General features: G+C 40.5%; 2 protein-coding genes across 4 annotated transcripts in view; one reads left to right on the top strand and one right to left on the bottom strand.

The window, feature by feature from the left end:
* CBR4 (carbonyl reductase 4) overlaps positions 1–6,712 on the top strand; it is an 86,875-nt gene extending 80,163 nt beyond the window's left edge. Inside the window, exon 5 of the mRNA XM_008685620.2 lies at positions 5,803–6,712. Coding sequence (XP_008683842.1) covers positions 5,803–5,855 — 53 coding nt within the window. The 3' untranslated portion in view covers positions 5,856–6,712. The remainder of the gene's footprint in view (positions 1–5,802) is intronic.
* Positions 1–27,031, bottom strand: part of PALLD (palladin, cytoskeletal associated protein) — a 370,015-nt gene that overhangs the window by 12,545 nt on the left and 330,439 nt on the right. For 2 of the 3 annotated variants that reach the window (XM_040626428.1, XM_040626429.1), the window contains 4 exons: positions 17,077–17,212; positions 14,044–14,142; positions 11,818–12,039; positions 7,584–7,733 (listed from right to left, as the gene is read on the bottom strand). In XM_040626428.1, coding sequence (XP_040482362.1) covers positions 7,584–7,733; positions 11,818–12,039; positions 14,044–14,142; positions 17,077–17,212 — 607 coding nt within the window. Of the gene's footprint in view, positions 1–7,583; positions 7,734–11,817; positions 12,040–13,197; positions 13,249–14,043; positions 14,143–17,076; positions 17,213–27,031 lie in introns of all 3 variants that reach the window. The other variant, XM_040626427.1, reaches the window with a different exon arrangement.

Raw genomic sequence — 27,031 nt, 5'->3', positions numbered from 1 at the left:
AGCTGGATTTTCTCAAGTTTTCTCTCTTAAATTTCTCAACTTGAAAAACTGATATAAATGCTGTCATAGGATAGACAAAAGTAATACTTAGAGGACTCAGAGGACATGAATAAATCACCATTGTTACTTTGGCTTTTTATTTTAGCCCCTTCTTTTAATTTTTTTCCTCTTACTAGTAGAGTAGCAAAATAGATGATTTTCTCCTCTTACATCCCAGGAGAATGTGAGCAGTTCTACTTCTAGATCCTGACGATGGCCAGAGGGAACAGCAAGAGGGGAAGAATGAGAAGCAGATCGTTAATGATTAGACTTAGGGATTCCGAGCTCCCAGTGGATGAGCCGCCCTCAGGCGCACTTACAGCCCAAATTTACCACTGACTCTCATTTTGCCAGGTTGCCAGTGTAGACAGGTAACAGAAGCAAAGGTGTTCTGTATGTTTTGAGGAACTGCTGAGTTCCACCCGAGAGTGAACTGGGGCAAGGGAGCACAGTGGTGGAGGGGACACAGAGAAACCCCGTGGCAGGATTCGGTGAAGGGCAGGAATCCAGTCAGCAGGGCTGTCCAGTCTCCCCCCAGCCTGGACTTCTTTGGGGCCTTGACCACTCCGAAAAGGCAAAGACAACACAGTGCTGTAATACAGACAGGAGAACTAGGAACTACGACACAAAGTGGAGGTTGTAAAGAAGCAAAACTGAAGTAGTCTTATCCCATTAGATATGTAACCCCCTCTAGCATTCACAGTATTTGCTATTGAGGTCATATTTAAACACTGCCTTTCTTGAAAATTTCCAAGGAGGCACGAACTGTAATGTTATTAGGGGGATTATTTCTAACTTAGACTTGTTTTTTCTAAAGTTCAGGCCACACGATGTAAATTCTCTCATGCTAAGCTCTTGGCAAACACTTGGAAGTCCCCCTAAGCTAGCCTGAAATCTGAAAATTAATTTCATCTAACCTCCCCAAATCTATGCCTGCTACAAAAAATCTAGACATGACTGACTTAGGAGACCCCGTTAACATTACCCAACTGATGCATCATGGCAGCTGCTTTAACAAGCGAACATGTAAGATCCATTGATTCTTCTGGGGGCTAAAGAGGGGGGATTTTGTTTTGCTTTACACAAATAGCTTCAAAACTGCAGTGATATGGGATGTGGCTTCCTTACTATTTGCTTCGCTACTTAAGCAGTTCATTTTAATCTGGATAGATTAAAATAGATTTATATAATTTGGATAGATTTTTTCCTTGTGGTTTAAAACCCAGACGATCCACAAGGGAAGTTAACATCAACTAATCATTTATGCGGTTAGAAAAAGATGTAAGTTAAATTCAGCCTTTAACCTTGAATTTGGGGAAGCAGATAAAAAAATTTTCTCTAACCTGGATTTGAGTTTTGACTTTCCTAAGACTTTGGGCAAAAAACCAAATTTGTTCAAGACTTTGTGTCTTCTTCTGTAAAAACCAGGGCACTAGATCTGTCTCACACAGATGTTGTAAAGATTAAATGATACAACCTAAGATGATTTTTATCTTTAAAATATCAAATAGTTCTTGATATCATAAATTAACACTATTAGTCATCCCAGGTATTGTTTTACTAGACATTATATATGCACAGACATGCACCAAGATGATTTTTAAGGGTCCTGACACCTTGGTTGACTCCAATAAATTTCTCCAAGTGGTTATACTTTGCCTGAGTATGCTCTTAAGTCCTTTTTTTGATAAGTCATTTTCTTGATTCTTTCAAATACCTCTTTTGACAGTCTCCCCTGCCCCTCAGTGCTCTTAATGCTGGGATGAGTCTTAGTTTCCTTTGTATGACCCTCCTTAGCTCTGGAGTCAGCCTAGGTTTGTAAACCAGGCCTGTCCCTTACAACTGAGTGACGTTAGTCAGGTAGTTTAACCTCCTGAGTTTCCTTATCTAGAAAATAGGACCATACAGTTAATCAATCTTGCATGGGTTCTTATGAAGATCAAATGAGTGTGTAAAGTACTCAGTCTTGTGTTTTGCACATAGTAAACACTCAAAATGTTAAATTATTACAGCACTGAATATGGATATAATTATAATAACGACCAGATGGACATGAAGTATCCCTTAGAATTGTTTTAAAAAGTTTGTTTTTTTCATATGCAGTGGGGTTTTCTTTCTTCTTTTCTTTAGTTATTAGGATATAATTTACTCCAAAGGAAAAACTTATGCTATTGCTTGGACGGTGCCAGGCACACTGGTATATTCAATGTGTTCATTTATGTAATGGCTGCATTTGAGGCATAAGATAAAAGATGTCCTACTCAACTCTAACCATTAGACTCTGCTTAGGAAAAGCCCTGACTCCTCTTCCCTCTCCAAAAAATAGGGTCAACAGATTGGCATACTACTCCCTAAAGATTACACACTTCTACAATGTTTTCAAGGTTTTTACTGCTACTGCTTAGAACCACATACACAAATACTGCCACAGAATATCTTTACCCAAATTTAAGAAACAGGAGTATGTCACCATTTGCCACCTTTTAAACTCCTACAACATGTTTCAATTCTGAACATAAAAGGGAAAGGCAGGATATTAAGGAGGAGGAATTGTTAGTTTGATAATACAGTGATATTGGCTAAATATGTATTACTAACCAATAAATGACCAGGAGCATTTAGAAAGCATCCAAACTAACAAGTTGTATAATTCTGACTTTTTTTGGGGGGGGGGGAACCCCCAGAAGTCAGTGAAACACTTTTTGAAAAGATACACGCAATTGAAAGTTCAGATTTTTAAGTCTGGTCGTCTTACTTATGAAGGTCATACAAAATTCTCATCGTGCTAAGGCGCCAATTCACCCCAGTAATCGTGACTACCAGGCTCTGATGCACGTCAGTGCTGCTGCCTTTGCTTTTCACTTCCTCATTGCTATCCACTTTATTATTAACACATGAAGGAATAATGGAAGTGAATGTTTAAAGTTCGAAAGGAGCCAGGAAACCTTATAATGCTAAAACAAAACACAAGCAAACCCACTTCTTAAATTTAATTCAGCTGTGTGTTACTTTTCTATTCCAAACAAATCCACAGAGTTTAAAGCTATAGAACAAGTAATAAGTTTGAATTTTTAAAGTGATTATGTATTAAACATCCAGCTTGTAAAGATTATTTATGCCTCATGCAAGGCCAATTATTTATATAATAAGGAAATAACATTTATATTTCCTAGCTTATGAAATTTAACTGTGGCACACAGGTCTTTGTAAAAGCTTGCCACTTGTATACATAATGCAATTTGAGGAAACATCAAGTTGCAAAACAGCCCTTCCAAGCTCCAAGTGCAGCACAGGGTAACTTAGCAACACAACAAAACAAAGTAAAACATTCCTGTTTAGATTTAGTTGTGTCTTAAAGATAGGATTAGAGTCTACAACTGCATCTGTGATTCTCATGTTGGCATTCTGTTTGGTGTAGCACTGCATAATCACTCGTTATTTCACTCAGCTATGTGACCGCGTCGGTCTCTCATGAGCTGCTGTCGCAGCACGCGGAGTGTGACACGTAGTGTCCACTGTGTGTTTAGAGCTGTGTGTTCCGTCCCAAGTAGAATTTGGATGCCGCCAACAATATCTGATGTGTTTCTTATTCCCAGAAGATGAACCCAGGTGGAAAAATATTCTATAAAATATTCTGCTGAACTTTAGTATTTCTCTCTTTCCTTGGTTCTCACCCTTTCTCTTGGCTGCTCTCTGTAATTACTTTCCACTGCTCAGGAAAGCTCTGCCGTCTGTGTTTCATTACTGAACTCATTTTTCCACTCCAGCCTTTTCCTCTTTCCCTCGGTCATGTCACATCATGTACACTACAGTGTACCAGAAAAAATAGATGTAGTTGTCTCCCTTTCAAACCAAATACATTTAAAAAGTGAAAAAAAGTTGAAGGTAACCAAAGGGCACCAAGGAATTGGGGAGTCAAGTTTTCGTTTGACTATATGTTACGCTTTTGGGATTACTGTACCCTAAAAAACTCAGCTTTGACTTTTCAGATTTTTCTCAGTGCCTCATATCATGTTTCTTTTAAATCATGTTTGTTTGTTTGTTTTTTAAAGATTTTATTTATTTATGAGAGAGCGCGCACGCATGAGCGAGTACGAATGGGGGAGGGGCAGAGGGAAAAACAGACTCCCCACTGAGCGGGGAGCGCTCCATCCCAGGACCCTGAGATGGTGATCTGAGCCATCCAGGCGCCCCTCAAAATATGTTTTAATTCACAAACTACAAGAATGGCAAAATACCTTAATATACAGTAACAAAATAGAGATGAAAACTGTTAAACATTTCTATTATGGTATTCCCAGAAACAACAAATGATGACTTATATCAAGGATTAGGTAAAAAAACGGACTGCGGATGATCACGGTTTAAACGCCTCTTTGTCTTTCTAATGGGCAGTGAAGGCTGTTCGGGTTTCCGGGGGCAGCTCACAAAACCCGCACCTGGCATATCTGTACATACCTGCTACCGAGGACGCCAGGGGAGAGCAGGAAATTAAAATCAGCCAGGCAACATGCTGACACTTGGAATAGCAACTAATACCGAGTACCATAAATATAAAAATTCTGCCGCAGCAATTTCCATCTGCACGCCCACCTTCAGGATTTCCTCAGACTGTCTTCCCAAGTTTTCCCTCCTATGGCTTCCTTTGGTCCGTCAGGTAGAAAAGGAGACATAATTTAGTCTCACCCTCTTTAATTAGAATACCGGCTGGATCAGCTAACCTTGAGAGACAGTTGCAATTCTCGGTTTGGGAACTGCTTTGGTTTCTGTGACCTCTGCAGGTCTTGGACTTTTGCTTCCTCTGACAGACCCAGAGCAGTCACACTACTGTTTGCTGAAATCACAGGTGAGATCACAGGGACGTTCTGTTCGAAGGGCTGGCTTTGGGCTACCTGATACAAACTGGTCCACTTCTCATTTCTTTGTCTCCTCTTCAAAGGGTAGAGGCCAAGAACGAGAGAGGGTTAACTTTGGGACTTGTCCTGGGATTTGGTAAAGCAGCAGAATTCTCTGGGGACTGGAGGGAGGGCCTTGACAGCTCTCTTTTGGGCCTTTTGGCGCCGAGTGTGCTGGGAGCAAAGCAACTTCCCAGCTTCATGTGTGGCTCCTGTCAGCTGTGCTGTAGGCGTGGCCGGTCTCCGGCTTGCGGCTCCCTCCGCCCAAGCCCACAGCTGTGGCAGTTGTGGCACAGCCACATCTGCTGCCTAACTCACCCCTTTCCCATGGGGGTGGTCAAAAGGAAAAGCCAGGAGCTCAGAAGACCACACACCAGCAACACGTGGGGTAGAAACTCCATCCCGAAGTGACCTGCTTACTCTAATAGTAGGACTGGAATGTCTGGAAACAGAACCATCCTCTACATCCTAATTCCACAGGCTTCTGCCCACTTTTAGGGCTGCGGCTTTAAGACAGGGTTATTAGTGTCTCTGAATTAAAATCGTGACAAAACGAGCTTTTACTGAAAGCATATTAGGTGCCAGGTAAACCGAATGCATGATTTAAATCCACAGGATTATTCTCATTTCATGGAAGAGGAAAGAGGCACAGAGAGGTTAGGTGACTTGCTCAAGGTCACATGGGTGGTGAGTGGCAGAGATGGAAATTCAGCTCCGATCTGTCTGATGCCAAAGTTCAGGCTCTTCACCCCTGACCTGCACCACTTAGGCCTTTCAGTGGCACCAGCTCTGTTCTGCGTTTCTGGTTTTTGTGGTGTCATTTCATTCTTTTCATTTCTTTCCCTTCCTCCTCTTCTGTGTTCCAAAGGGGATCGTCAGCAGCCTGCTTCATCTAAGGACGTCGTCATCACCTGTCAGTAGTCAGACGCTCAGACGCTGGCATGCAACCTCCAGCTCTGCTCATGGCCAGTGGAGTCCTTCCCCGCTTAGAACTTCTCCACATGTAAAACGACATTAGTATAATTTGAAGAAGACTGGAAGCAGGCTCATAATGGCAATTTTACATTTATGTTCTTTGTTCTAGAAAACCGCTGACTCCAATAATGGCTTAAAGCATTCACTAGGAAAAATGTCTCAAAATTAACATCAGGACCAGGACTGGCAATTCGATCTCTTATAATACATTCCAACCTTTCTAGGGGAAAGAGGAATAAAGGACCTAGCATGAAGAAAAATTCTGGATTTTGCTGAGTTCTCCACTAGTATTTTAGGAGGCAGAAACTGAAAACTGAAATGTATTAATAATAGTCAAGGAAATATACTAAAATACAATGAGAAAGAAAAAAGCAGGTTCTACTTCTTTTCCCTCAAATCCTCCAAACATGGACACAAATTAGTATTACAATGTAACTTTTAGTGAAAGTTGTGCTTTTGACTGTTTTTCAAGGTGACAGTCATGTATTCACTGATTGAAAAATTAGAACCTCAAGGAAGTGCATATTTAATATGGAAACTGTTGACAGGGAAGAGTTTGCTATGCTCTCTCACAACCTGATTTGTGGATAAATAGAATTTCATTCTAATCTTAGTATTACTGCAGAAATAGATGTTTATGTGACAATGTAGTATTAGGATAAACAGTGCACAAACTTAGAATTGTGTAAGCTTTGCTGAAATTATTTGTATCATTTTCTACCACTTCATGTTTCCTTCAAAAGAAATAATGAAATATGGAATGATAGAAATAGGTCAGAGATTTAAAAAACACAACTGGACAATCTTCATTAGTTATATAATAAAATTGTTAATTTTAGCTTCTTTTTTTTAAGTGTGCTATTTACATGACTTCTACCGACTTTGTAAAATTACCCTGTCATACATTCAGCTCTGAAGGTACAAAATCACTTCTTACTCATTTTTGCATCCTCCCTACCCAGCACAGTGCCTAAAACATCCCTGACACTCAAAAAAGAACTTGCAGGCTTGAGTTGGGAACCTGATACCCAGTAGCTGCCTATTAAATTCTAAGTAGGCAGCTGATTTTTTGACCCTAAATCAAAGGGCAAAAACAAGAGAAAACATTTGGATGGAAACTAATCCTGAATGCCATACACAGATGCTATCAAAATTCTAATTTGTCTACATTATATACTTAAATTCCATTGAATTAAGTATATATATTTCTTTTAAATATACTACTTTTTGAGAATTTTTTTACTACAGCATATTTATGTATGTCACTCACTATCCTTTTTTGTCTTCATAGAACTTGATCCTATCTGAAATTATATTATTTATGGATGTTTTTACGGACTTATTTTCTATCTCAGGACTTTGTTCTGTCCACCACTGCAACCCCACCACCGAAGTAAGAAGTGTAACTTTTAGGCCCTGAGTAAGATTTGTAGGACGAATACACATCTGCACTGGAGTTATTCATGTGAAAAACACCTGATGGAATAAATAAATACTAATGAAACAAAGAATTTTTCTATCCTCCAAAACCAAAATGGACGTAGAATTTGGGGAGACAGTTTAAAGTCAAAGAAATGTGATTCCATCTTTTAATGAAACAGTTCCTTTCTCCAAATAAATGCCTGTAAGCGCTATGCAGAGAACTGAAGCCAGACCTCTACCCTTAATCTTTACCTGAGGGTTTGCAGCCATAATTGTGTAATTCCCATCGTCGTCTAGGGTGGAGGCTGCGGTGTGGAGAGAGCAGGTCCCGTCAAGATCTCTTTGAATGGTGTAGTGATCATTCTTTGGAGAGATCTGCTTTCCATCTTTAAACCAGTAGATCTGTGAGAGGAAGCAGTGATGAAGGATTAAGGATGTGTGTAGTGCTGCTCAGTTTAGGGGACTGAGAAATACTAACTGGGGGGCCTACAAAACTGATTGGAGTTTGCATGTTAAAACGTTAAACAGAACATCTGAATCGGAAATTGATTTTTGAGTGAAAAAAGTAGGTAACAGATTTAATTCTATTTTAGTTTTTAAAAATTATACATCTTTATTTTTAAAAATATGTATATAAGTAGGTATTCATATTATTCACATATTTTTTACATATTATTTATATGGCGGGATCTATACCGAACGTGGACAGTAGTTAGTTCTGGGGTGGCTCTACAGGCCTTTTTCTTTTTGCTTCTGTTTTCACATGTACTGAGTGAAATGCACTGAAGTAAAATGTGTTACTTGTAAAGCAAAGGTAAGAAGGTTATTTTAGAGAACAATAACAGACCCCAAACTCCAACCATTCCACTGACTGTGTTAGACAAAATGGCAGTGAGGAGCGAGCAACAGTTAGGGGTCAGTCGCGGGTGGAGCTCTACTGCTTTAATTCTGGGCCAAGGAGCATATGCTCCAAGGTTGAAAGTTTGTCCACTCTCCCCACAATGTTAAGGAAAACACAATAGTATTTAAACCTCCAATAATTTTCAATAATATCTTAACTTGGTTTGATAGAAAATTAAATGTGAAGAATAAAGTAAAAATAAAGCTGGACTAAGTAACACATTTTAAAGTGGTCAAACTACCTCTTTCATAGGTCCTCCTACCTTCCCTCATCTTTAAATAAAATCACTGGCATACAGGTCCTTCATGATGAGTTATTATTTTTTGACAGTTGAGACATGGGGCCGTAATGGTGAATCACAGTGCCGGCAGCCCTCCCAGGACTGCGATGCTGAACTAATGCCCTCATCGACTCACCGCTAGACTTACGGTTAGGGAACTAAACAAATCCCCCTTTCTTTTTTTTTTTATTTTTAAGATTTTATTTATTTATTCGACAGAGATAGAGACAGCCAGCGAGAGAGGGAACACAAGCAGGGGGAGTGGGAGAGGAAGAAGCAGGCTCATAGCGGAGGAGCCTGATGTGGGGCTCGATCCCATAACGCCGGGATCACGCCCTGAGCCGAAGGCAGACGCTTAACCGCTGTGCCACCCAGGCGCCCCTTTTTTCTTTTTTTTAATGTTTTTTTATTATATTATGTTAGTCACCATACAGTACATCCCTGGTTTCTGATGCGAAGTTCGATGATTCATTAGTTGTGTGTAACACGCACGTATTGCGTGGTGCACTGGGTGTTACACGCAAATCCCCCTTTCTAAAGCCCCAACAAGTTCTTTGTCGTCCCTGTTGTTCCTGGCAACCTAAAGCATTCCTAACTCATTCCTAACCGAAGAAACCTACTTTAGAACCTTCAGTTTTTAAAATGAAGGTCTTCCTTAATGTAAATCCATATGCAAATTGAGACCACAATCGGCATTCAAATTCAACTCTCTATACGTGAGCTTCTGAATCTGAAAAATCTCTTTGAAACTTACATTTCTAAGAAAGGAACAGCTAGAAATATGTAGCACTAAATAAGCGCGTGAAAATCGGGATCTGACTGCTGTAACGTTTCCAACCCCTATTTTTCAATTAGCTCTAAATTTACAGACTATTATTAATCTCCAGAACCTAAAAATGAGTCAACTAGACTCGTAACTCGTAACTAAATTAAATTAGATAAAGCACGATATTTCATAATTATCATTCTCTTCTTGGTGGTTTTATGTTTTCTGATGGAACAGAGAAGCTGTGATTAGTATACAATTTCTTCCTTTTGCATTCTTGCCACTACACCAGTTCTTCAGACTTGTTTCTTTCCTTTAATCATACTTCTAACATCCATTGTACTTGGAATACAACTTTCAAATGAGAAATAAGAAGCAGTCCAACAATTTTACCAACACTGCTGATGGAGAGGACAGGGGAGGGTACAAGAGATGAAAACAGGGTGAATTAGAAATTCCTTTCAATTTCAATTTTCTCACCTCTCCATATGGAACAAGCATGTCAAGGGGAGAATACAATTTTTAAAAAAAAAAACATAAGCAAAAAAAAAAGGATGTATTTTTTAAAACATGATGAATATCCCATACTTTAATTGTCCTAATGTAATTTATACACCACATGCCGAAGAAGCAGTTCTTCAGTAAACCAGGGGGCAAGAAAAAGAACTGCAGTGAGGACAAGAGGGAGGAAGGGGGAGGAAGGAAAGGTGAAAGAAGACAATCTAACAATAAAAATTCTTAAAAAATTAAGCCTCTTAAAGCTGTGAAGCATTTAAATTCCTACTAGAAAAGCAGAGTTATGTTAAACACAACAGCTCATCTCTAAGGTGAACAGAGCGTTCTTTAAAACAAGAATTAGTGATCTTAGAACTTAATTAATGACCTTAAGCCTTGAGTAAGATTTGAAAATAACAAGGGATCTTTGTGAAGATTTTGGAAGCTTAACATACAATTTCTTGTTGAGTTTCATTCATAAGCTGCACATTTATTTTTAGTACATGAATTTGATATCATGTTTGTGAATACACAGCCATTATCCAAATTATGCCAAGAATAAAGAAGTTTTCTCTAACAACAGTTTATTATTATAAAAGTCTCATCTTAGGTAGATACGCGTTTGAAAATTTAAGGCTATTTTCTTTGCTCTTTCTCTATGACATTACTGTTAAGCTTTTAATTTCAGTGAGTGTATTTTTCATTTCTATATGCTTGTTTTACAAATTTGCCTGGTCTTTGGTATTGTCCTGTTTTTTTTTCCATTAAAGTTTCTATTTCTTTTATTTATTTATTTTTATTTTTAAAAAAGATTTTTATTTATTTATTTGAGAGAGAGAGTAAGCACAAGTGGGGAGAGGGGTAGAGGGAGGAGGAGACTCCCTGCTGAACAGGGAGCCCAACGTGGGGCTCGATCCCAGGACCCTGGGATCATGACCTGAGGTGAAGGCAGACACTTAACCCACTGAGCCACCCAGGCGCCCACTTTGTTTCTTTTAAAATTGCTTCAATCATTTTAAACAGTTATTTTATAGTTTGCTTAAGACTGTTCAATATTGTGTAAAACCTGAGCTTCTATTTTCTTGTTTCTTTTGCTGTTGATTCTCCTTATCATTGTTTCCCATGTGGTTTGTAAGTTTTTACTGTGAATTTCTTCTTCCTCCCTCTTACCCTACAGAAGTTTCATATGCCCCAAATTGTGAGAGTGTTCTCTGGGGCAGTTTTTGCTTCCTTCTGCCAGAAACAAGGATTTTAATCATCCTGGACTAAATTTCATATAAATTTCTCAGCTTTTGGCTTCGTATCATGTGAAAGTGTAAATGGGGAGTTTCCATTTCTCGTGGGCACCTTTTTCATTCTTTTCTCCCAAGTTCTAGGGAAAAGTGTGATTCTGTTTATTGCTTTCAGGACTAGTGAGCAGTTAGTTATTCTCGTCTCCCTTTAAAGACTGGGCAACTCTTTATCCAGCTGTTTCCATGTGTCTGGAGAAAGAGGGCTCCCATGGAGGTCGGCCTAATCCTCCTGAGTATCAGAGTTCCTTTGAATATCCTTTCTCAACAGTATTCTGGCCCCTAGCCCCTTTGTAAGGACAGGAAGCCTCGGTTCTGTAGATTAAAGATCTGAAGTTTTTATAATTTGTGGCAAGCACTGCCTCTCTGTATGGGACACAGCATGGGGTTCGTGTTCAAGCCTGGCGGCTCACCAGCTCCTTGACCTTGGGCAAGTTAATTAAACCTCACTGAGCTCAGTTCAGTCACCTGCACTTTGGGAGGGACACTGATAACATCACATGAGTAAATGATATAGGTGTATGAAAAGCTCCTTGTCAGTTATTTGTTATTCTCCTGTTCTATTCTTCAAACCCAAACTCTACCCTTCTTCTACTCTTTTTGGTTTCTAATGCCTCCTGAGGAAGGCCCTGAACTTAACAGTACTTCAGACATTTTACATCACAGGTACTGAGAAAGGTCATCTGTATCTCTTCCTCCTATCATACATGCTGTATTTTGGAAGTTTAGCTTAAAAAGCCATGTTTTCGGCTTACCTTTGGCTTTGGATTCCCAGTCACCCTGCATGTGAAAGTTACAGGCATTCCCTCAAAGATCTTGTAATGTTTCAGCTTCATCTCAAAGAACGGTGCCACTCCATTTTCCACAGGCACGTCCCCATACTGAATGTCATCACCTGATTCATCCACAGGAGACCGTTCTAGCCTGTACTCGATTTCACTGATGAGTCTCTGTTCACAGCTGGAGACTTTGTATTCCTGTATCAGGCAGAAAAAACATCATGTTAGCAACTTCAGTCCCTTGTGTCCCATGTGTCTCAGGAGTCTTATTCTCCTCTCCATTGAGGCACTCAAAAGACAGTGATCTTTTTACCAGAGACTTAAAACAAGTCCAAACCCAACTCAAGTCCATGTAAAACAAAAAACATCTGGAAGTAAGTATATATGATATTTCAAATTGTCTTCAGGTCTTATCATCTTCCTCCCTCCAAAAAACTATGAAGATGAATTTCTTTCTCTTTTCTCTTGGGGGGTGTGGGGAAGAAAGAAAAAGGCAACAGCTTTGTATGCCTAAACTGTTCACGGAAAGAAAACACGATGGAACAGTGGTTTCTTTCTGGAGGCTGAAAGCTGAGGCGGGCTGGTGCAGCTCTTCGGAAGGGCAGGCAGCTGCAGGGTCGCACAGCATTTTATCAAGCGAATAATGGGCAAAATGGCATTTCTTTTCACTCCTAACAATCCTCAGCCACAAAGCCTCTGAACTCCTCCTCAGCTCTGCAGCTAGTAGGAACTACTCTCCACCCTCTTTAAAAAGAAAAACGGAATTGACAGTCCGTCAGAATTTTGGTTAAAAAGACAAAAGCAAAGTAGCCATCAACATCCTATGGTGATGAAGGGGGGTCCTACGGTTCTCTTGTTACACAGCACAATGAAAACAAGGCAGCCCAGTACCAAAGACTCTCTCTTTAGTAACAAATAAAAGACGTTTTAACTAGGTTTTCTCATAAAAAAGTTACCCTGCCTTTAAAAAAACTGTTGTCTTGAGGGAAGAAATACAACAGTATGAATAAAACTGCAAAAAATACAGGAGTTGTTTTGTTTTAATTACTATCAAATTAATCAGTTTAAGAATTAGCACGTTTTCCCCCAGAAAGGTATAACAAATGAGAAACTTTTAACAATTTACAGTTCAGAGTATTCACTTAGTGACAGAATCGAATTCAAGTTTGTAAATATATGACAAAAAGCACACGGCAGTAACTCTGTTCATCTGATATTAAATAGAACTAGACACTGGTCATAGGACTTGTAGTTGCTACATGGCAGTAAAGACAGATACACGGGTAAACAAAGAAAAACACGAGAAAACAGATAACAGTGAAAGACAGGAAGGAGAAGAAAGGTGAAAATCTTAACCTTTTGACCGTCCAGAGGACTCCCTACAGAAGCATGAGGAGACCCAATTTCCTGTAATGGCAGAAAAAAAAGAAGTGAAGACTAATGACAGAAATAAGAATCTAGCAAGATTTCTAGTTTTGTTGTGGTAGCAATATTTAACACAGAAAAATCTTCGGATATTGGAGGCAGACCTATTTCTCAACATCTATAAGAGTTTACTTGATCCTTTAAACTTGTCTTAAAAAGTTTTTTTAAATCTCGAGACTACATCTGGAAACTCCAAGCAGAAGCTGTGGAGATTATAAAACAGCTTACATCAAATCCATGAAGGGACTTTCTGGCGGTAGCAGGGGAGCAATAATAGCGATTTAGGTTTCTGCTGATTAGTGATTTCTACTATATATGTGAAGGAAAGTAAAGACATCATTTTTTTCTATACACAGATATTTTACTTTGACTAGATGTTAAGAATATAATTGGAAATATTCACTACCTATTTCAAACAATTTCAGCGAAACTGTTTCTCCCCATGAAGCTGTTTTGCATTAAAGCACAGGGCAGGAAAAACAGAAAGATACTTGAAAGGAGAATAAATTGATCAATAAGAAGATAAAAAGAACAGGTATCACTGACTGAAATAACTCTTATCAGTCACTTAACACACCCATCTGGCGCATGCTATGTGCTCAATAAATATTAGCCATGAGGCTGACTGGTGATATTAACACCACTTTTCTTTGACTTGCCCTCTACTTCCCACAGAATTGATCCCAAGAATAGTGTCCATAAAGAGGATGAGGAGAGGGAACAGAATAATTATTATTTTTCGAAAAAAACAATTATTAGTCCAGAGGAACACAGTACCTGATTAGCTGTTTCCTCTTCTGGCTCCTGAATATTAAAAACAGTTGCACTGTCAGCACCTAGTAATCGACGAGCCATTCTCTCCTCATATGTTAACCTCTAAACAAAGTAAGTCACAAAAAACACAGTATTAGCAAATTCACAGTCACATACCGCCTCACGATAAGGAATTTTAAAAAATGAGTTTTGATGTTTTCTGTAACTATTTTCTCTCAGCCTTCAGATGCCTGTGTATAAAAGGAGTCTGTTTCTTTCCCATCCTTCAGGTCACTCCCCTCCCCTTCTGGTCTTAGTGACCTAACCCAGTGTTTGGAGATGGGGTGACTACTCTCGAGAGCCACCAACTGATACAGCACAAATTTAAGGTGAATATAACAATCGAACAAGGCAGAAACCACAAAGAAAATATGGGTCATGTGCTAATCCTTAATGAGCCATACAGAGAAAAAAGATATTCAAATAGCAAAATACTTTTTAAGGGAAATGTTGTTTTCATAGCCGTCCACAAGCTTCACAACAGCTAGTCGGCTCCAAGCCTCTGATAAGGGAAGTTTCAGACCAGCTGGCAGTGGTCCCCTCTGTTTGGGGTTCTCACCTCCGAGGGCATTTCCTAGGCTGCTGTGTGGCAGGTGAACGTAGGCAAATATAATAGTCCACAAAGAACGCCTGCACATGGCTGAATTAGCAAAAGGACTGTGAAAGATACTTGCTAAAGCTAATATCCACAATTCGAGATTCTACTCGGAGGCAGACTGCTTGCCCATCAGGCAAACAAAGTGGTAATGTTTTTGCATCTAGCAGCCAGGACTCTAGATTTGGCCAAAGCATATTTGCTGGGCCATTCTTAACACAAAAGAAATGCCAACGTTTTTGTTCTGTCTATTGGGCTGTTTCCTGCCTTTGAGTTTTGCTTCTAAAATGCGTTAGAATTACAGGTCTGGGAAGAACTTTCAGAGACCCTCTGTCCCATAAACAAGTGTTTGATTCAAAGTAGAGAATAATTAGTAAGGCAGAATCTTAAAAAAAAACCCAAAAAAACAGAATTTATTTCAGTAAACTTCCAAACTTCTGAACGTAGATGCAAATTCTATTGGAAACTCTCTAATCAGGAAAATATGTTGAATAAATTTACAATTTCCAGTAATTACTGGTTCTAGTCCCAGCTGGAACCGGGAAGTGAAACAAGTTAGTGCCAAATGACAGAGTCCTGAAGTTCATATTATTTCATTTACTAAAGAAGGGGTGGAGGATAAGACGAGGTAGAGGTCGATGTTTGGTGCATGGACTGTCTCAGTCCAAGTATGTTGTTACTTAAATTAATCTGCTCACATCTGTTAAAGAATCACTGAATTCAGTTTTCAAAGAGAGTTTTAAATACCTGCTCTCTTAAAAGCCTTCCTAATGTTTTCGTGGAGAACTGTATCAACATCAAAGGTAGGACTGGAGTAATTTCTACCCTATTCCGTATAAGCAGAAATAGCAATTTGATACTTAGTCCTTTGCCAGAATGCACCTGCTACCAGTAAAAGTCAAATTCACTTCAGTTTTGTTTCTAAACCACTAGGCCATGTGCATATCCAAGCTCTGTCTACAGAAGCCAAAATTAAGTAACAGAATAATATGCAACACTAGGAAAAAGTTGTCCTTTTAAACTCTCAAATGTGGAAATCTTTGGAACTCGCTGTGAATGTTGCTCACTGCTAAACAGAGAGATATACATGTAATATACATAATATGATATAACAGCTTATAGAAGTCTTAAGTCTCCTTAACCAAGAGACTCTTAGTCCATAAGGAATGTTTACACAGAGATCCAAAAAACCCAAAAAACTGGAGAAATGCCTTTACCTGGCTTGAGTTAAGTTCCCACAAGTATTTGTTTTAATCTTTCAAAGGCTTTAGTTGACAGAGCCAGGGAAAACTTCCAGAGTGTGCACATTTACACATGCAATTACTTATTTCAGGGAGAAAATATTTTCCCTTTGTGAAAATCTTCTCTTCTCAATGAAATGAATGACCAACACAAGATCTCATTAGAATTTTAATCTTCCTGAACTCAGATTAGGATGCCCTGATAAAAGCAGCATTCAGCACCCCTCCTCTACCCTCCACCTTTCCCATCAAACATGCTCTGTTCTCACATTTTTATTTATTGATGTGTGAGAATTAAAATTCCTAGAAAACGTGTTTAACATAGAGAGCTTTCTACTCTGAAAAAGGTATCTGAGAGGGAGCTTTTATACAAAGAGGCCCTTTTCTTCTTCTACTTAAGAGCCGGGCAAATTTTTCTGGTGGTAATTCCAAAATAAAGCCACAAAAGGCTCCTTTCCTTCACCTAGGAAGTCTTATTTGTGAGACTTGTTCTTCCTGTCCCCTAAAAAATACTCGGATGTGATAAGAGGAAGGGTCAGTAAAAAATGAGAAACAACTGGTGAGGAAACATTGAAGTCCAATGGCGAAAACATCTTATATACATTGTTCCCCAGATCCACCGTGCGGACAGCAGAACGGTACTGTGAAACAAGCGTTACTCCTTCAGATTACCGATTCGGCCCCTAGGAATGGTCTACTCGGACAGTACTGGACTCCAGCGGCCATGTCCTCAGGAAAGATAGTCTTTGTGTAGGAGTACATGTCATAGAATCCACATTCTCCTTTTGGTACTTTTGGTAGATAGAGATCATTCCAGAGCACACCTTCCCCCTCCTACCCAGCCAGATTTGTTCCCTTTTCTTTGTAATGCTGCAATTCCTCATTTGTTTCACTCCCCACCTTAAAATCAGCCCTTCCTCTTTATCTCCAACTTGCTATCTTCCCTCCAAGAATGGTTTTCATGACCGGCAGGAAATAATGGAAGCCTTTCCACTTTCTCCCTTTTCCCCAGATTCAGGCCATCATGCTAAGAAGAACACTGAGATTTAGGGGTAATGAAATCAATTTTGTGGACAAAGTGCAAGAACCAAAGTGGAGGAAGTGCTCTCTGATGTGGGCAGCTAAAGTCCAAGTCCAGGCCCCAAATCCATCTCTGCGTACCGGCTGGCCATTGTTCAGCAGGTCCTCCTTGAAGCGAAGTTTTCTTTCCAGGTCTTGGATGACAGCATCCTTTGTGCCTTGAATCTCCTCATCAGAAGCTATTCTAGCAGTTCTATTGGCCTTCTTTGGAAATCCCCTGCAGGACAACAGCACAGGGCAATAGAGTCACTTGTCAGGCACATAAATCCAAGCCAAACATTCAAGTCCAACAAAGACAGTACATGTGTCAGTGTGTCCCACTCTTTTCTAATGCTGTATCTATTCCCATTAATTACGCAAAGAACCATGAAAGCTGGTTTCGGTGTTCAGGTAACACTAACTGGAACCAGTTTTCAAAGAAAGTGGACATACTTTAGGAAGTGTGTCTCAGTGGTTAGAGAAATGCCAAGAATAGGGAAGGCCTGTGTTTTAGTCACAGGGAGGCAGCAATGTAAAGTGAAAATACGGTGTGATTTGTAATCGCAGCTAGCTTTAAAATCTAGCTCTGGGCGTGCCTGGGTGGCTCAGTTGGTTAAGCGTCTGCCTTCGGCTCAGGTCATGATCCCAGGGTCCTGGGATTGAGCCCCGCATCAGGCTCCTTGCTCAGCGGGAGCCTGCTTCTCCTTCTACCTGCCGCTCCCCCTGCTTGTGCTCGTGCTTGCTCCCTCTCAAATAAATAAAATCTTTAAAAAAAAATAAAAATCTGGCTCTGTCTGGTATTAGGTTTGTGACTTTGGGCAAGTTTCTTAACATTTCCTATAGACAGGTATAAACATATATACCATATATGGCTATTGAGAAGATTTGAAAGAGAACATACTTCTTTCATACTTTCGTAAATTCAATCCTCCTGATGCTTTGCAATCGATTTATTCAACAATACTGTCTAGCTTATTCGAAGCAAATATTGTTATCTTCCCTTCCATCCCCTTTTATCCTGATTTGATTAGAGGAGGCCAGTGTTATAAAAGGTCTATTTTATACTAAAGGGCTAGAAAAGGTCTGCAGGTCCTGCTATGCCTGGTACACCCCAACACCCCAAGCCTCTAAACCTCCTGGAGAGCCTAGGGATAAGTAACACCTCAGAACTTTCCTTTCCAAGGGCAGCAACAACGCCCTGGACCATGTGAGCCAGGGAATCATTTCTGTTGATGCCTTAAGCAATTTGCTTCCTACTTCCTTCCTATTCCCTCAGAGGGCTGTGGGTAAAGACTCAAGAGAAATAGAATACTATATAGTAGTGAAAATGAATGACCTGTAGCTACCCATTTCACTAAAGTTGAATTTCAAAGATGTAGTGTCAAGTTTTAAAAAAGGCAAGTTAAAGAATACATCAAATATGCTTCCATTTATAAACAGACAAAAGCTAAGCGGTCTTCTACCAAGGCGGGGGTTCTCAAAGGGGGGTCCCTGGACCAATGGCACCCACATCACCTGAGAAACTATTAGAAATGCAGATTTTTGGACTCACTCCAGACCTACTGAATCAGAAACTCAGGTTAGGGTCTGGCAATCTGTGTTTTAACAAATCTTCTAGGTGATTCTGATACATTAAAAAACGTTTGAGAGATAAACTTAGGGAAACATACATACATAAACCATTAAGACAAGTAAGAGAAGGATTAACTCAGAAATTCGGGGTAATGGTTATCTCTCCGGGACAGCTGTGGATGTGACTGGGGAGGGTGACATAGGGAGCCTTCAAAGGTACTCGAAACAGGTATAATTTTTATTATTATTCTTTTAAACTACACATATACCTTGTATATGCTTCCTTATTTATACGTTTTATGGTAAGACATTTTTAAGTTTAAAAAAAAAAGTTTACTGAAAATATGTCAAGGCATTGTGTGCTGGTACCACCTCACTGATACGGTAGAAAGCCCCAGTAAGGCTGAGGATGTAAATTAACATGAGGTTCACCAAACCCTCTGCTTCTCACCATTTCACCCAAAAATGCTGCGAACAAGACAGTCACTAAATACGCGAGAGAAAACACGAGCATCCAGTAACCACGGTGCACTCGGCCCTCGTCAGTAATACCATGGAGTCCTGAGGCCTGTGCTCCTCCTGTCCGTTCCCCTTTGTGTCCTTGCTGAACTTCCCCTGATTTTGTGGGGTGTTCACCTTCCAATGTGCTTAGAGAAGGTGACCACCTGCCCAAACTCAGGGGTGACTGACCTAAGTTAATTTGAGTGGTCTCAATCCCCTGGACACTGGTTAGTGTGGCCAGAGGCATGTGGTGGAGCCTGGCCACTGAGACTGGGGAAATGTCAGTGGGAAAGGGTGAGGTGCTCTAGTTAAAAATTTCTCACCTCTAAAAAGCAACACACAGGAAGAAATGCGCCTCTTCTTTCACTGGCCACCACTGTGTCAAAATGTAATGCCCCAAACTGCTGCATCCACACTGAGCACAAGGGGAGAACCCGCGACGTGCTGAGGACGACAGCTTGGAAGGACAGAGACCCCGGAGCCCTGATTATGTTTTTGGGACACGGGTGACATACCCGTGGGACTGCCTGACCCCACACTTGTTATGTAAATCAATAAACCAGGTGTATTTAATCGACGGGTAGTCGAGTCTTCTGATACCTATTGCAGAAAATACCCTGACAGCTTTTCCAGGTTCTTCCTTTTCTAGTCATTTGCCCTGAAGTTCAGATGGAGGGTGTTAAACACTGGTATTAAAAAAAATATTGTGATATCCTGTGAGCATCAAAGACTTGGTCAGACTTGGTTGTATCCTATTCCCTGGGAATGGATCTTGATTTTTAAGGAGCTGGGCAGTGAATCTGTGACACAGGAACAGCGAGAGCCATAGGAATCATGACTTATAATAACCTTGATTTTTAGAACCTACCGTCCTTCAACAAAAATGTGCATTCCGTGCCGGCTTCGTGAGCCTGGCGCCTCTGGCCCTTACTCTCTTTCTCAGGACGATGTCGTCAGCCTATATAGCCTTCGGATTAATGTCCCCTTGGAAAGGAGGACCCTGACCAAGTCTACCCATTAGTTATTGTACTGTGTCTGTTTTCTTCATAGCACTTATCAAACTTTATTAATCTACGTTTTTTTTAATTGCCTCTCTCACACCATGCCTCTGGTTAATTGCAATGCTTGCCAAATAGCAGACCCGAAAATAATATTCATGGAATAAGTGAATGGATGTACTATGTATCTTCACTTCTTGTTTTTTGTTTTTAATTTTATTTATTGGGGCACCTGGGTGGCTCAGTCGATTGATGTCATGGTCCCAGGGTCCTGGAGTCAGGCCCAAGTCAGGCTCCCTGCTCAGCAAGGAGTCTGCTTCTCCCTCTCCTCTGCCCTTTTCCCCCTGCTTGGGCTCTCTCTTCAAAAAAATTTGAGAGAGGAAGAGGAGGGGTGGGAAGGGTGGGCGGGAGAGGCAAACGCAGAGGGAGAAGCAGACTCCCTGCTGAGCAGGGAGCCTGATGTGGGACTGGATCCCAGGACCTTGGGATCATGACCCGAGCCGAAGGTAGACACTTAACCCACTGAGCCACCCAGGCGCCCCTCTATCTTCACTTCTTTTTTTTTTTAATAATTTTTTATGTTATGTTAATCACCATACAGTATATCCTTAGTTTTTGATGTAGTGTTCCATGATTCATTGTTTACGTATAACACCCAGTGCACCATGCAACATGTGCCGTCCTTACTACCCTTCTGACCTTTCTCTGCCTTCCTCCCTCAGGCAAGAAAAATTGTCCCAAAGCCATCTGTAATCAAACCACATATAAAACATCAGGCTCAGAACACATACAAATTACACGGTTTGGAAATAAAGTTCTGTGCTGCTTTTAACTAAAGCCTTAACATCTGTGACCTACAAGAGGTACATTCTGAAGTCACCTGAAAGGTAAAATGAAAGCCAGCTCTGTGTCACGTCACATATTATTGGGGACACATGGGTTCCCATTATTACTTTGAGCCTGACAACATAAACGAGTTGTGAGGACGAGCAGCACTGACCACAGAAGCTTCACTGTGTCTCTGCAGGCAGAACACCCCGAGAGCCATGTTCTCGGCACAAATAAGAAAGAAAGGGCAAAGGGCAGCTGTCAAGGCCAGAACAGATCACCTAAACAATAGAAACAGAGAACTGGTTTTTTAAAGTCAGCCACGAGTCCTCTTGAACAAGTAAACACCTGTCTATTCACAACAGGAGTCCTGTGGCTTAAAAACATTTCTCAGTATACTTGAGTCTTTGGGGATCTTAAGAACAACTGCTCTGGGACATTTCATAGAGAAGCCATTCACCTTGGTCTGGGTTCCTGCCACCCAGATATTTTATTGTTTCAAAGAGTACAATTAAAATTACTCTTTGACCCACATAAAAATCTTGATCATTCTATATTTCTTTTAAACAAGGGCATTCCGTAAACACAGAAAGATGACAAGCGTTAGAGGAACATTTACTTCATCTCTATTTCCCACTATTTTAAAGACATTATTTTCTCTTACAGAATTTAAGGTACACGTATTTTCTTGGTTCTGAACAATTAACACTGAAATCAAATCAATCAACTGAAAGATTTTTAAATGTCTAACAGTCACTGCACAAATACTTATTGAGTATCTAGGAAGGCACAATGCTGGGCCAATACATCAGCACAAATTCTGTTAAGCCTCTAACTCCATAGTTGGTTTGTAAGATAAGTGACTGTGTCGCCTGATGACATCCTGGAATTCTGTGCAGTAGAAATTCTATGCATAAAAGTGAAAAACAATAATAAAACAAAAGCCTTATCACTATAGTCTAAAAAGTATCCTACATGACAAGAAGATAGCCAAGTCCTAAAGGGTGGTCTTTGCTCTTGGAGGGGTTGATAATCAAGTTGGAGTATAAATGAAGGAACAAACTACGTCGTAGTAATTCTAGGTGCAATGGGAGTCAAAAAAAGAAGAGAGTGCTGGCTAGCATGACTGCAGAAGACTCCATGAAAGAGTAGAATCTGGGATCCTGAAGGATGATGCGGACGCAGACGAGGAGAGATGGGGAGGGGAAGGAATTCAGACTTCGCAGGAATAAAGGTGTAGAAGGGATAATCTCTTATTTTTTACTGCCTAAAACACTGTGGTTTGGGCTAGTGACTAGTGGCTACATGCCTCAGTTTCCTCCTCTGTAAAGTGTAAAATGTCGGTAGTACTAGCATAGAGCTCCTAGGATTACTAGGAAACGACACGAGCTAATACACGTCAGGCACTTGGATCAGTGCCTGCCACACTAAGGGTGTCTCTGGAGGGGCCAACGGAACCTGTCCGGTATGGAAGCCAGTCAGGGAGATGAAACTGGCTGAGGGGAAAAGACTGAAAGCGGGAAAGGAGTTTAAAAAGATGCCAAGAACTCTTGACCCGTTTCCCAAAAGGTGCAAATAACCTTTATTGATTGGCTTCTCAGTGTTCAGTCCTGTTCTAGGTGCTCAGGATACAATGTTGAACAAAACGAAGTGACTGTATTTCGAAAAATCATCTTCTATGGCGGGGATGGCGGAGACGGGAAGTAAAAGGGTGGCAGGAGGGACACAGCGGGAGGGTGTAAGTGCTATGAAGGGACGGGGGTGTGAGTGGGTGGCTGTATTACACAGTGCGGTCAGTCACAGGTCTGAGGAGGTGACGCTACCTCTGAGGCCTAAGTGACAGTGTGAAGACCCGCAGGGACAGCTAGGTGCTGCAGAGGTCGCACGGTCTGCATGAGCCTGGCAGGGTCACCAGGGCATCGTGAACCCTGAGAAAAGACGTACAGGATACAGCACTTCTCACCCTTGTTTTACCACGGAACCTTTCTTTCCAGAGAGTGTCTCATTTGGATTAACGCGATTCAGAAAACACTTCAAGCAACTGTGTTAAAACTGAGCACAGAGTGAGTATATAATGTTAGCGTAGAAACCAAAGTGGAGTATGCTTTTGTGGTGGAGGCAACAGAAAAGAAAAACAGTTCTAGGCTTTCGAGGCTAAGTTTTGGCAACTGAGTTTGTTTCCCTATAAAACTCATGCCTTGTTGGAATGTAACGTAAAATGGCAGTGGCTGTCTCTCCCCAGTGGCACCACTGTTGATAAATGAAGAGCAACAACTCATTAGGAAATTTTACAAAGAGTACGTGGTGACAAAGAGATGATCTCCTTTCATGATGGTTTGTACGATTAAAAATAAAAATGCTTAAATGCTTATTCAAAGTAAACTGTTACTAAAACCAGAACCCTTCACAAAAACCCCTACTCAGAAGCAGATCTTAAGCAGTAAACAGTTCATACAAGCCTCCCACGCTGAATATAAATACTTCCGTGTATACAGTTCGGCCCAACTCTGCAAAATATATTACTGACCTGTTTACTCTAGCTTCAACAGTAAGTCACTTACCATTTTAAAATAATATTCATGTGGTCGGGGGGGGGGTAAAAACATCTTAAGCATATACACATGCATCTGGAAGGTAAAATCTTCCAGATGCAACCCCACCAAATCCTAGGAGGTTTTCTTTCTTTCTTTTCTTGGCTACTGAATAATCTTGAAAGCATCCTGCCCTTGATATAGCATTCTAGGTCAGTTTTGTCAGTGTATTCCAGAAACTCAGATCTCTACAGTACAACACCGATTTAAGAGGTGATGTGCCTATCTAGCCATCAAAGACTTTTTCTAACTACGTAGAGTCCTCTTATTCTCTTCTCATATTCAGTGATATCTAACAGTAACTAAATTCCACAAAATTCCACAGTAAGCAGAATCATTAACATGTTGGCATTTAGGAATCCCTCATATTCAAGAATGTAATATACGAATTAATATATAAAAAAGCCCAAGATACACAAACTTGAGTTTTTATGTATCAATTCTATTTTTTCTAACTGAATTTTATTATGAAGCCAAAGGTGTTAGAGTACAAGCGGATAACCTGAGCTCATACCTAAAGGAAAATAGATGCCTTTATAAATATATTCAGTTCTCCTCACATTACCTTCTGGCTTCTCTAAAGAATAAACTTACACACATGTGTGCACCGTAGCACTACGTGGTACAGAGCCATCCAAGATGAGCAGGTCTGATTCTGACCTGTTCCTGGGGCAGACATTTCAACGGAATCATCATTAGTCACAGCAGACCCCGAGACCTGACTTGCTAATTTGCCAGGAAATAGTTGCCCGGGATCGGATGCAACGTTCTGGGCAATCCTCTAAGATACTAGTGAACCCAATAACAAGACCCTGGGAAAGCCTGCAACCCCTTCAGGCCTCTGCCTTTGACGGGGAACGACAAGGCCCCCCATCTCGCTGTTTCCTGCAAGATGGGAGAAAGACAGGAGTGATGAGATAATATCTGCAGAGTCCAGTGCAGCTTTTGTCTTTTGTCTTTTCTGTTAGTTCAACTGTCTTGACTTAGTACAAGTACAAAGTACAAATAAATCTTTACAAACTTTTCCTTAAGACTTAAGGGATTCTGTTTTGTTGGTCTGCAGCTGTTTTCTTTGATCAAGAAGTAGCAGATATCAGATTTATCTGAGATCAACCTGGGCAATACACCCAGGCTAAGTCACGCGACTCTCTCTTTGCTCGGGCTTATTCCAGAACCCTGAGAAATCCCTTTGCCTCTTGGCACGCTCACCTTGAATGCAGAGTGATGATAATGTCCCCACCTACCTGTTTCTTATAAATGAGGGAGAAAGAGAGGGACAATGAGGTAATGTCTGGAAAGAGCGGAGTGCCTACAGAATAAACGCTCTCATGGATACATCCATATAAAAGCTCTCATTGACATATGCTGTTCCTTCTGACAGACATGGGATAACATTTCAAACCAAGGCCTACTTATACAAAAGAGGCAATTAAGAGTATAAAACATTGTAGCACTGTGGCTATGTGGCCCTTCCTTAGACACTGATTCTAAGAATGTGAAGGTGGCCAAAAACTACAGTGCCAACCTGGTTCTCAGCGACAGTTCTGATCTGATTCACCGGGAGGCTCGCTACAGCTGCTCCGAGACCAGCAGAGACACAGCCGCTGCACTCCCCCTAGGTGGCATTCCCCAACCCTCTGCATTCCCACCGCCTCGCAGGAGCTTACTGTGTAAAGGAACGGGGGACAGCAAGGGGAGCCGTAAAACTATCAGCAGTTGTGAGGGGAGAACGCATGAATGTTATCGAAGTGCACACGGGCTTCTAAGGCACGTTTTCTCCTCACTGCCCCCATCTGAAAGATTTAGTCAACTTCACATTTGTGTCCATCAACAGCTTTGAGAAGCTGCTAGTGACCCCGGTCACCTTGGGGAAGAATGTAGCTGTCGGAAGAAAGAAAGGCGCTGGAGGAACTGGCTGTGCAGAAGTTCCCCAAACTACAATCAGCCAACAACCAACCAGTGTCGCTGTGGGTCTGAGCGCAGCTCACTGTCACTGGCCTTCTTGACCTGCTGGTATACCCCTGGCATCCACGGCCTTTGCTCCCTGACTGTCTGACCTGTGCTACCCAGACACATGAGAAATAGAACCTTATCTTCATGGACTATTTAAAAACTTAGTGCATGACCAGCCTACCCTTTTCCAGATTAAAACGAGGACAATGCTAAACATACAAACAGAATAAAACAACTAGAATGCCACTGATGATTAAGAAAACTGAGATAAGTGACATTTATATTTAAGACTTTGCTAAAACAAGGCAGGCAAAAAAACAAAACAAACAACTTACCATATTTCTACTTACTGAGTCATGTGTAATCAATCTATTTACTGGCACTTGACAAATACAGCAAAACCATTCAACCAGAGAAATTACACATATAAGTAGAACTGAATTTGCTATCATAATCGCAAATTCACAGTGAAATATAAATGAAAGTAACTTAAAGGACTGATTGGACAACAGTTTGCCAGTTCCTACAAGTTCAAGGATGCCATAATTTGTAGTCATGGCATCCCTAACAGGGACATTTGGCAAATCAATTGGATTAGGATAGAAAAATAGCTATCTTCTCGTTTTTAATTCAGAACGCAAATGAGGGATCTCATAATATACCAGAGGAGAAACATGTTCCAAAAGTCACGTGTATCAAACTGGAAGAATGAATGTTTCAAGTATGTGTGATTTAGCAAAAGGAAAATTCCTTGGAGACAAAAGGGTAACCATAATGATGGCTTATTGGACTGGCGCAGAGATAAAAATCTGCAGCCTATATTGCCATTTATCTTTGGTGTCGCAGTGTCTATCTTTGGGTACAGTTTTCCATAGATCCCACAAAATTAGCATGACTTCTCCATTAATTTTTAAGAAATGGCAGGAGCTGCTAGATTCTTTAATGGTAACAATTGTAAAATGCTTTACTCCCTAAAATTAATGACTATCATAGATAAGAGATAAATGCTTCTATTACTTGCAGTAAGCTCTTAGAACTACATATATTCTTATGAGAATTTCAAAGATCAAAAAAACTACTGTTTCTACTTCATATGATAAAAGGTATGATGACCCAACATCTTTGATAGTTTAGTCCTTGTTCAGTAGGAGAAAGATTACACAGTTAAGTGCTTATCTTCCTGGGAAGCAAGATTTGGTACCATTTCCTAGTCAGAGGGACAAAACAGTCAACAAACTCCCACTTTTTGAATCTAACAGTTAGCTTCTTTGTGGCAAGAGAATACTTCGTTTCCTAGAAGCCAAATAAAAGAAAACCGAGAAGTAGGGGAGAAAAACAAAAGTTTTCTCAGCCAAGCTGACTCACTCAACTTTCAGTAGAAGCCCATTATCACATTACTATACCACCTCTCCTCCTTTATTCTACTTATTTATGTATTCATTTGAGGTTTTTCCAATAAAGATTTGAAAAGAAGCCAGATTCAAATATAGAATTCACATAATCAACATTTAGAAAGTGCCTAAGGAAACAAGACATTGCTAACTGATACAGCTTGTCCTCAGTACAGCTTGTCCTAGTCAAGCATAGCAATGCTCATCTCTAATGTGGTATTAG

Source organism: Ursus maritimus, unplaced genomic scaffold, assembly GCF_017311325.1.
Source record: "Ursus maritimus isolate PB19 unplaced genomic scaffold, ASM1731132v1 scaffold_11, whole genome shotgun sequence".
In the NCBI taxonomy this organism is placed as follows: domain Eukaryota; kingdom Metazoa; phylum Chordata; class Mammalia; order Carnivora; family Ursidae; genus Ursus; species Ursus maritimus.
This window is presented reverse-complemented; position numbering and strand designations above follow the sequence as displayed.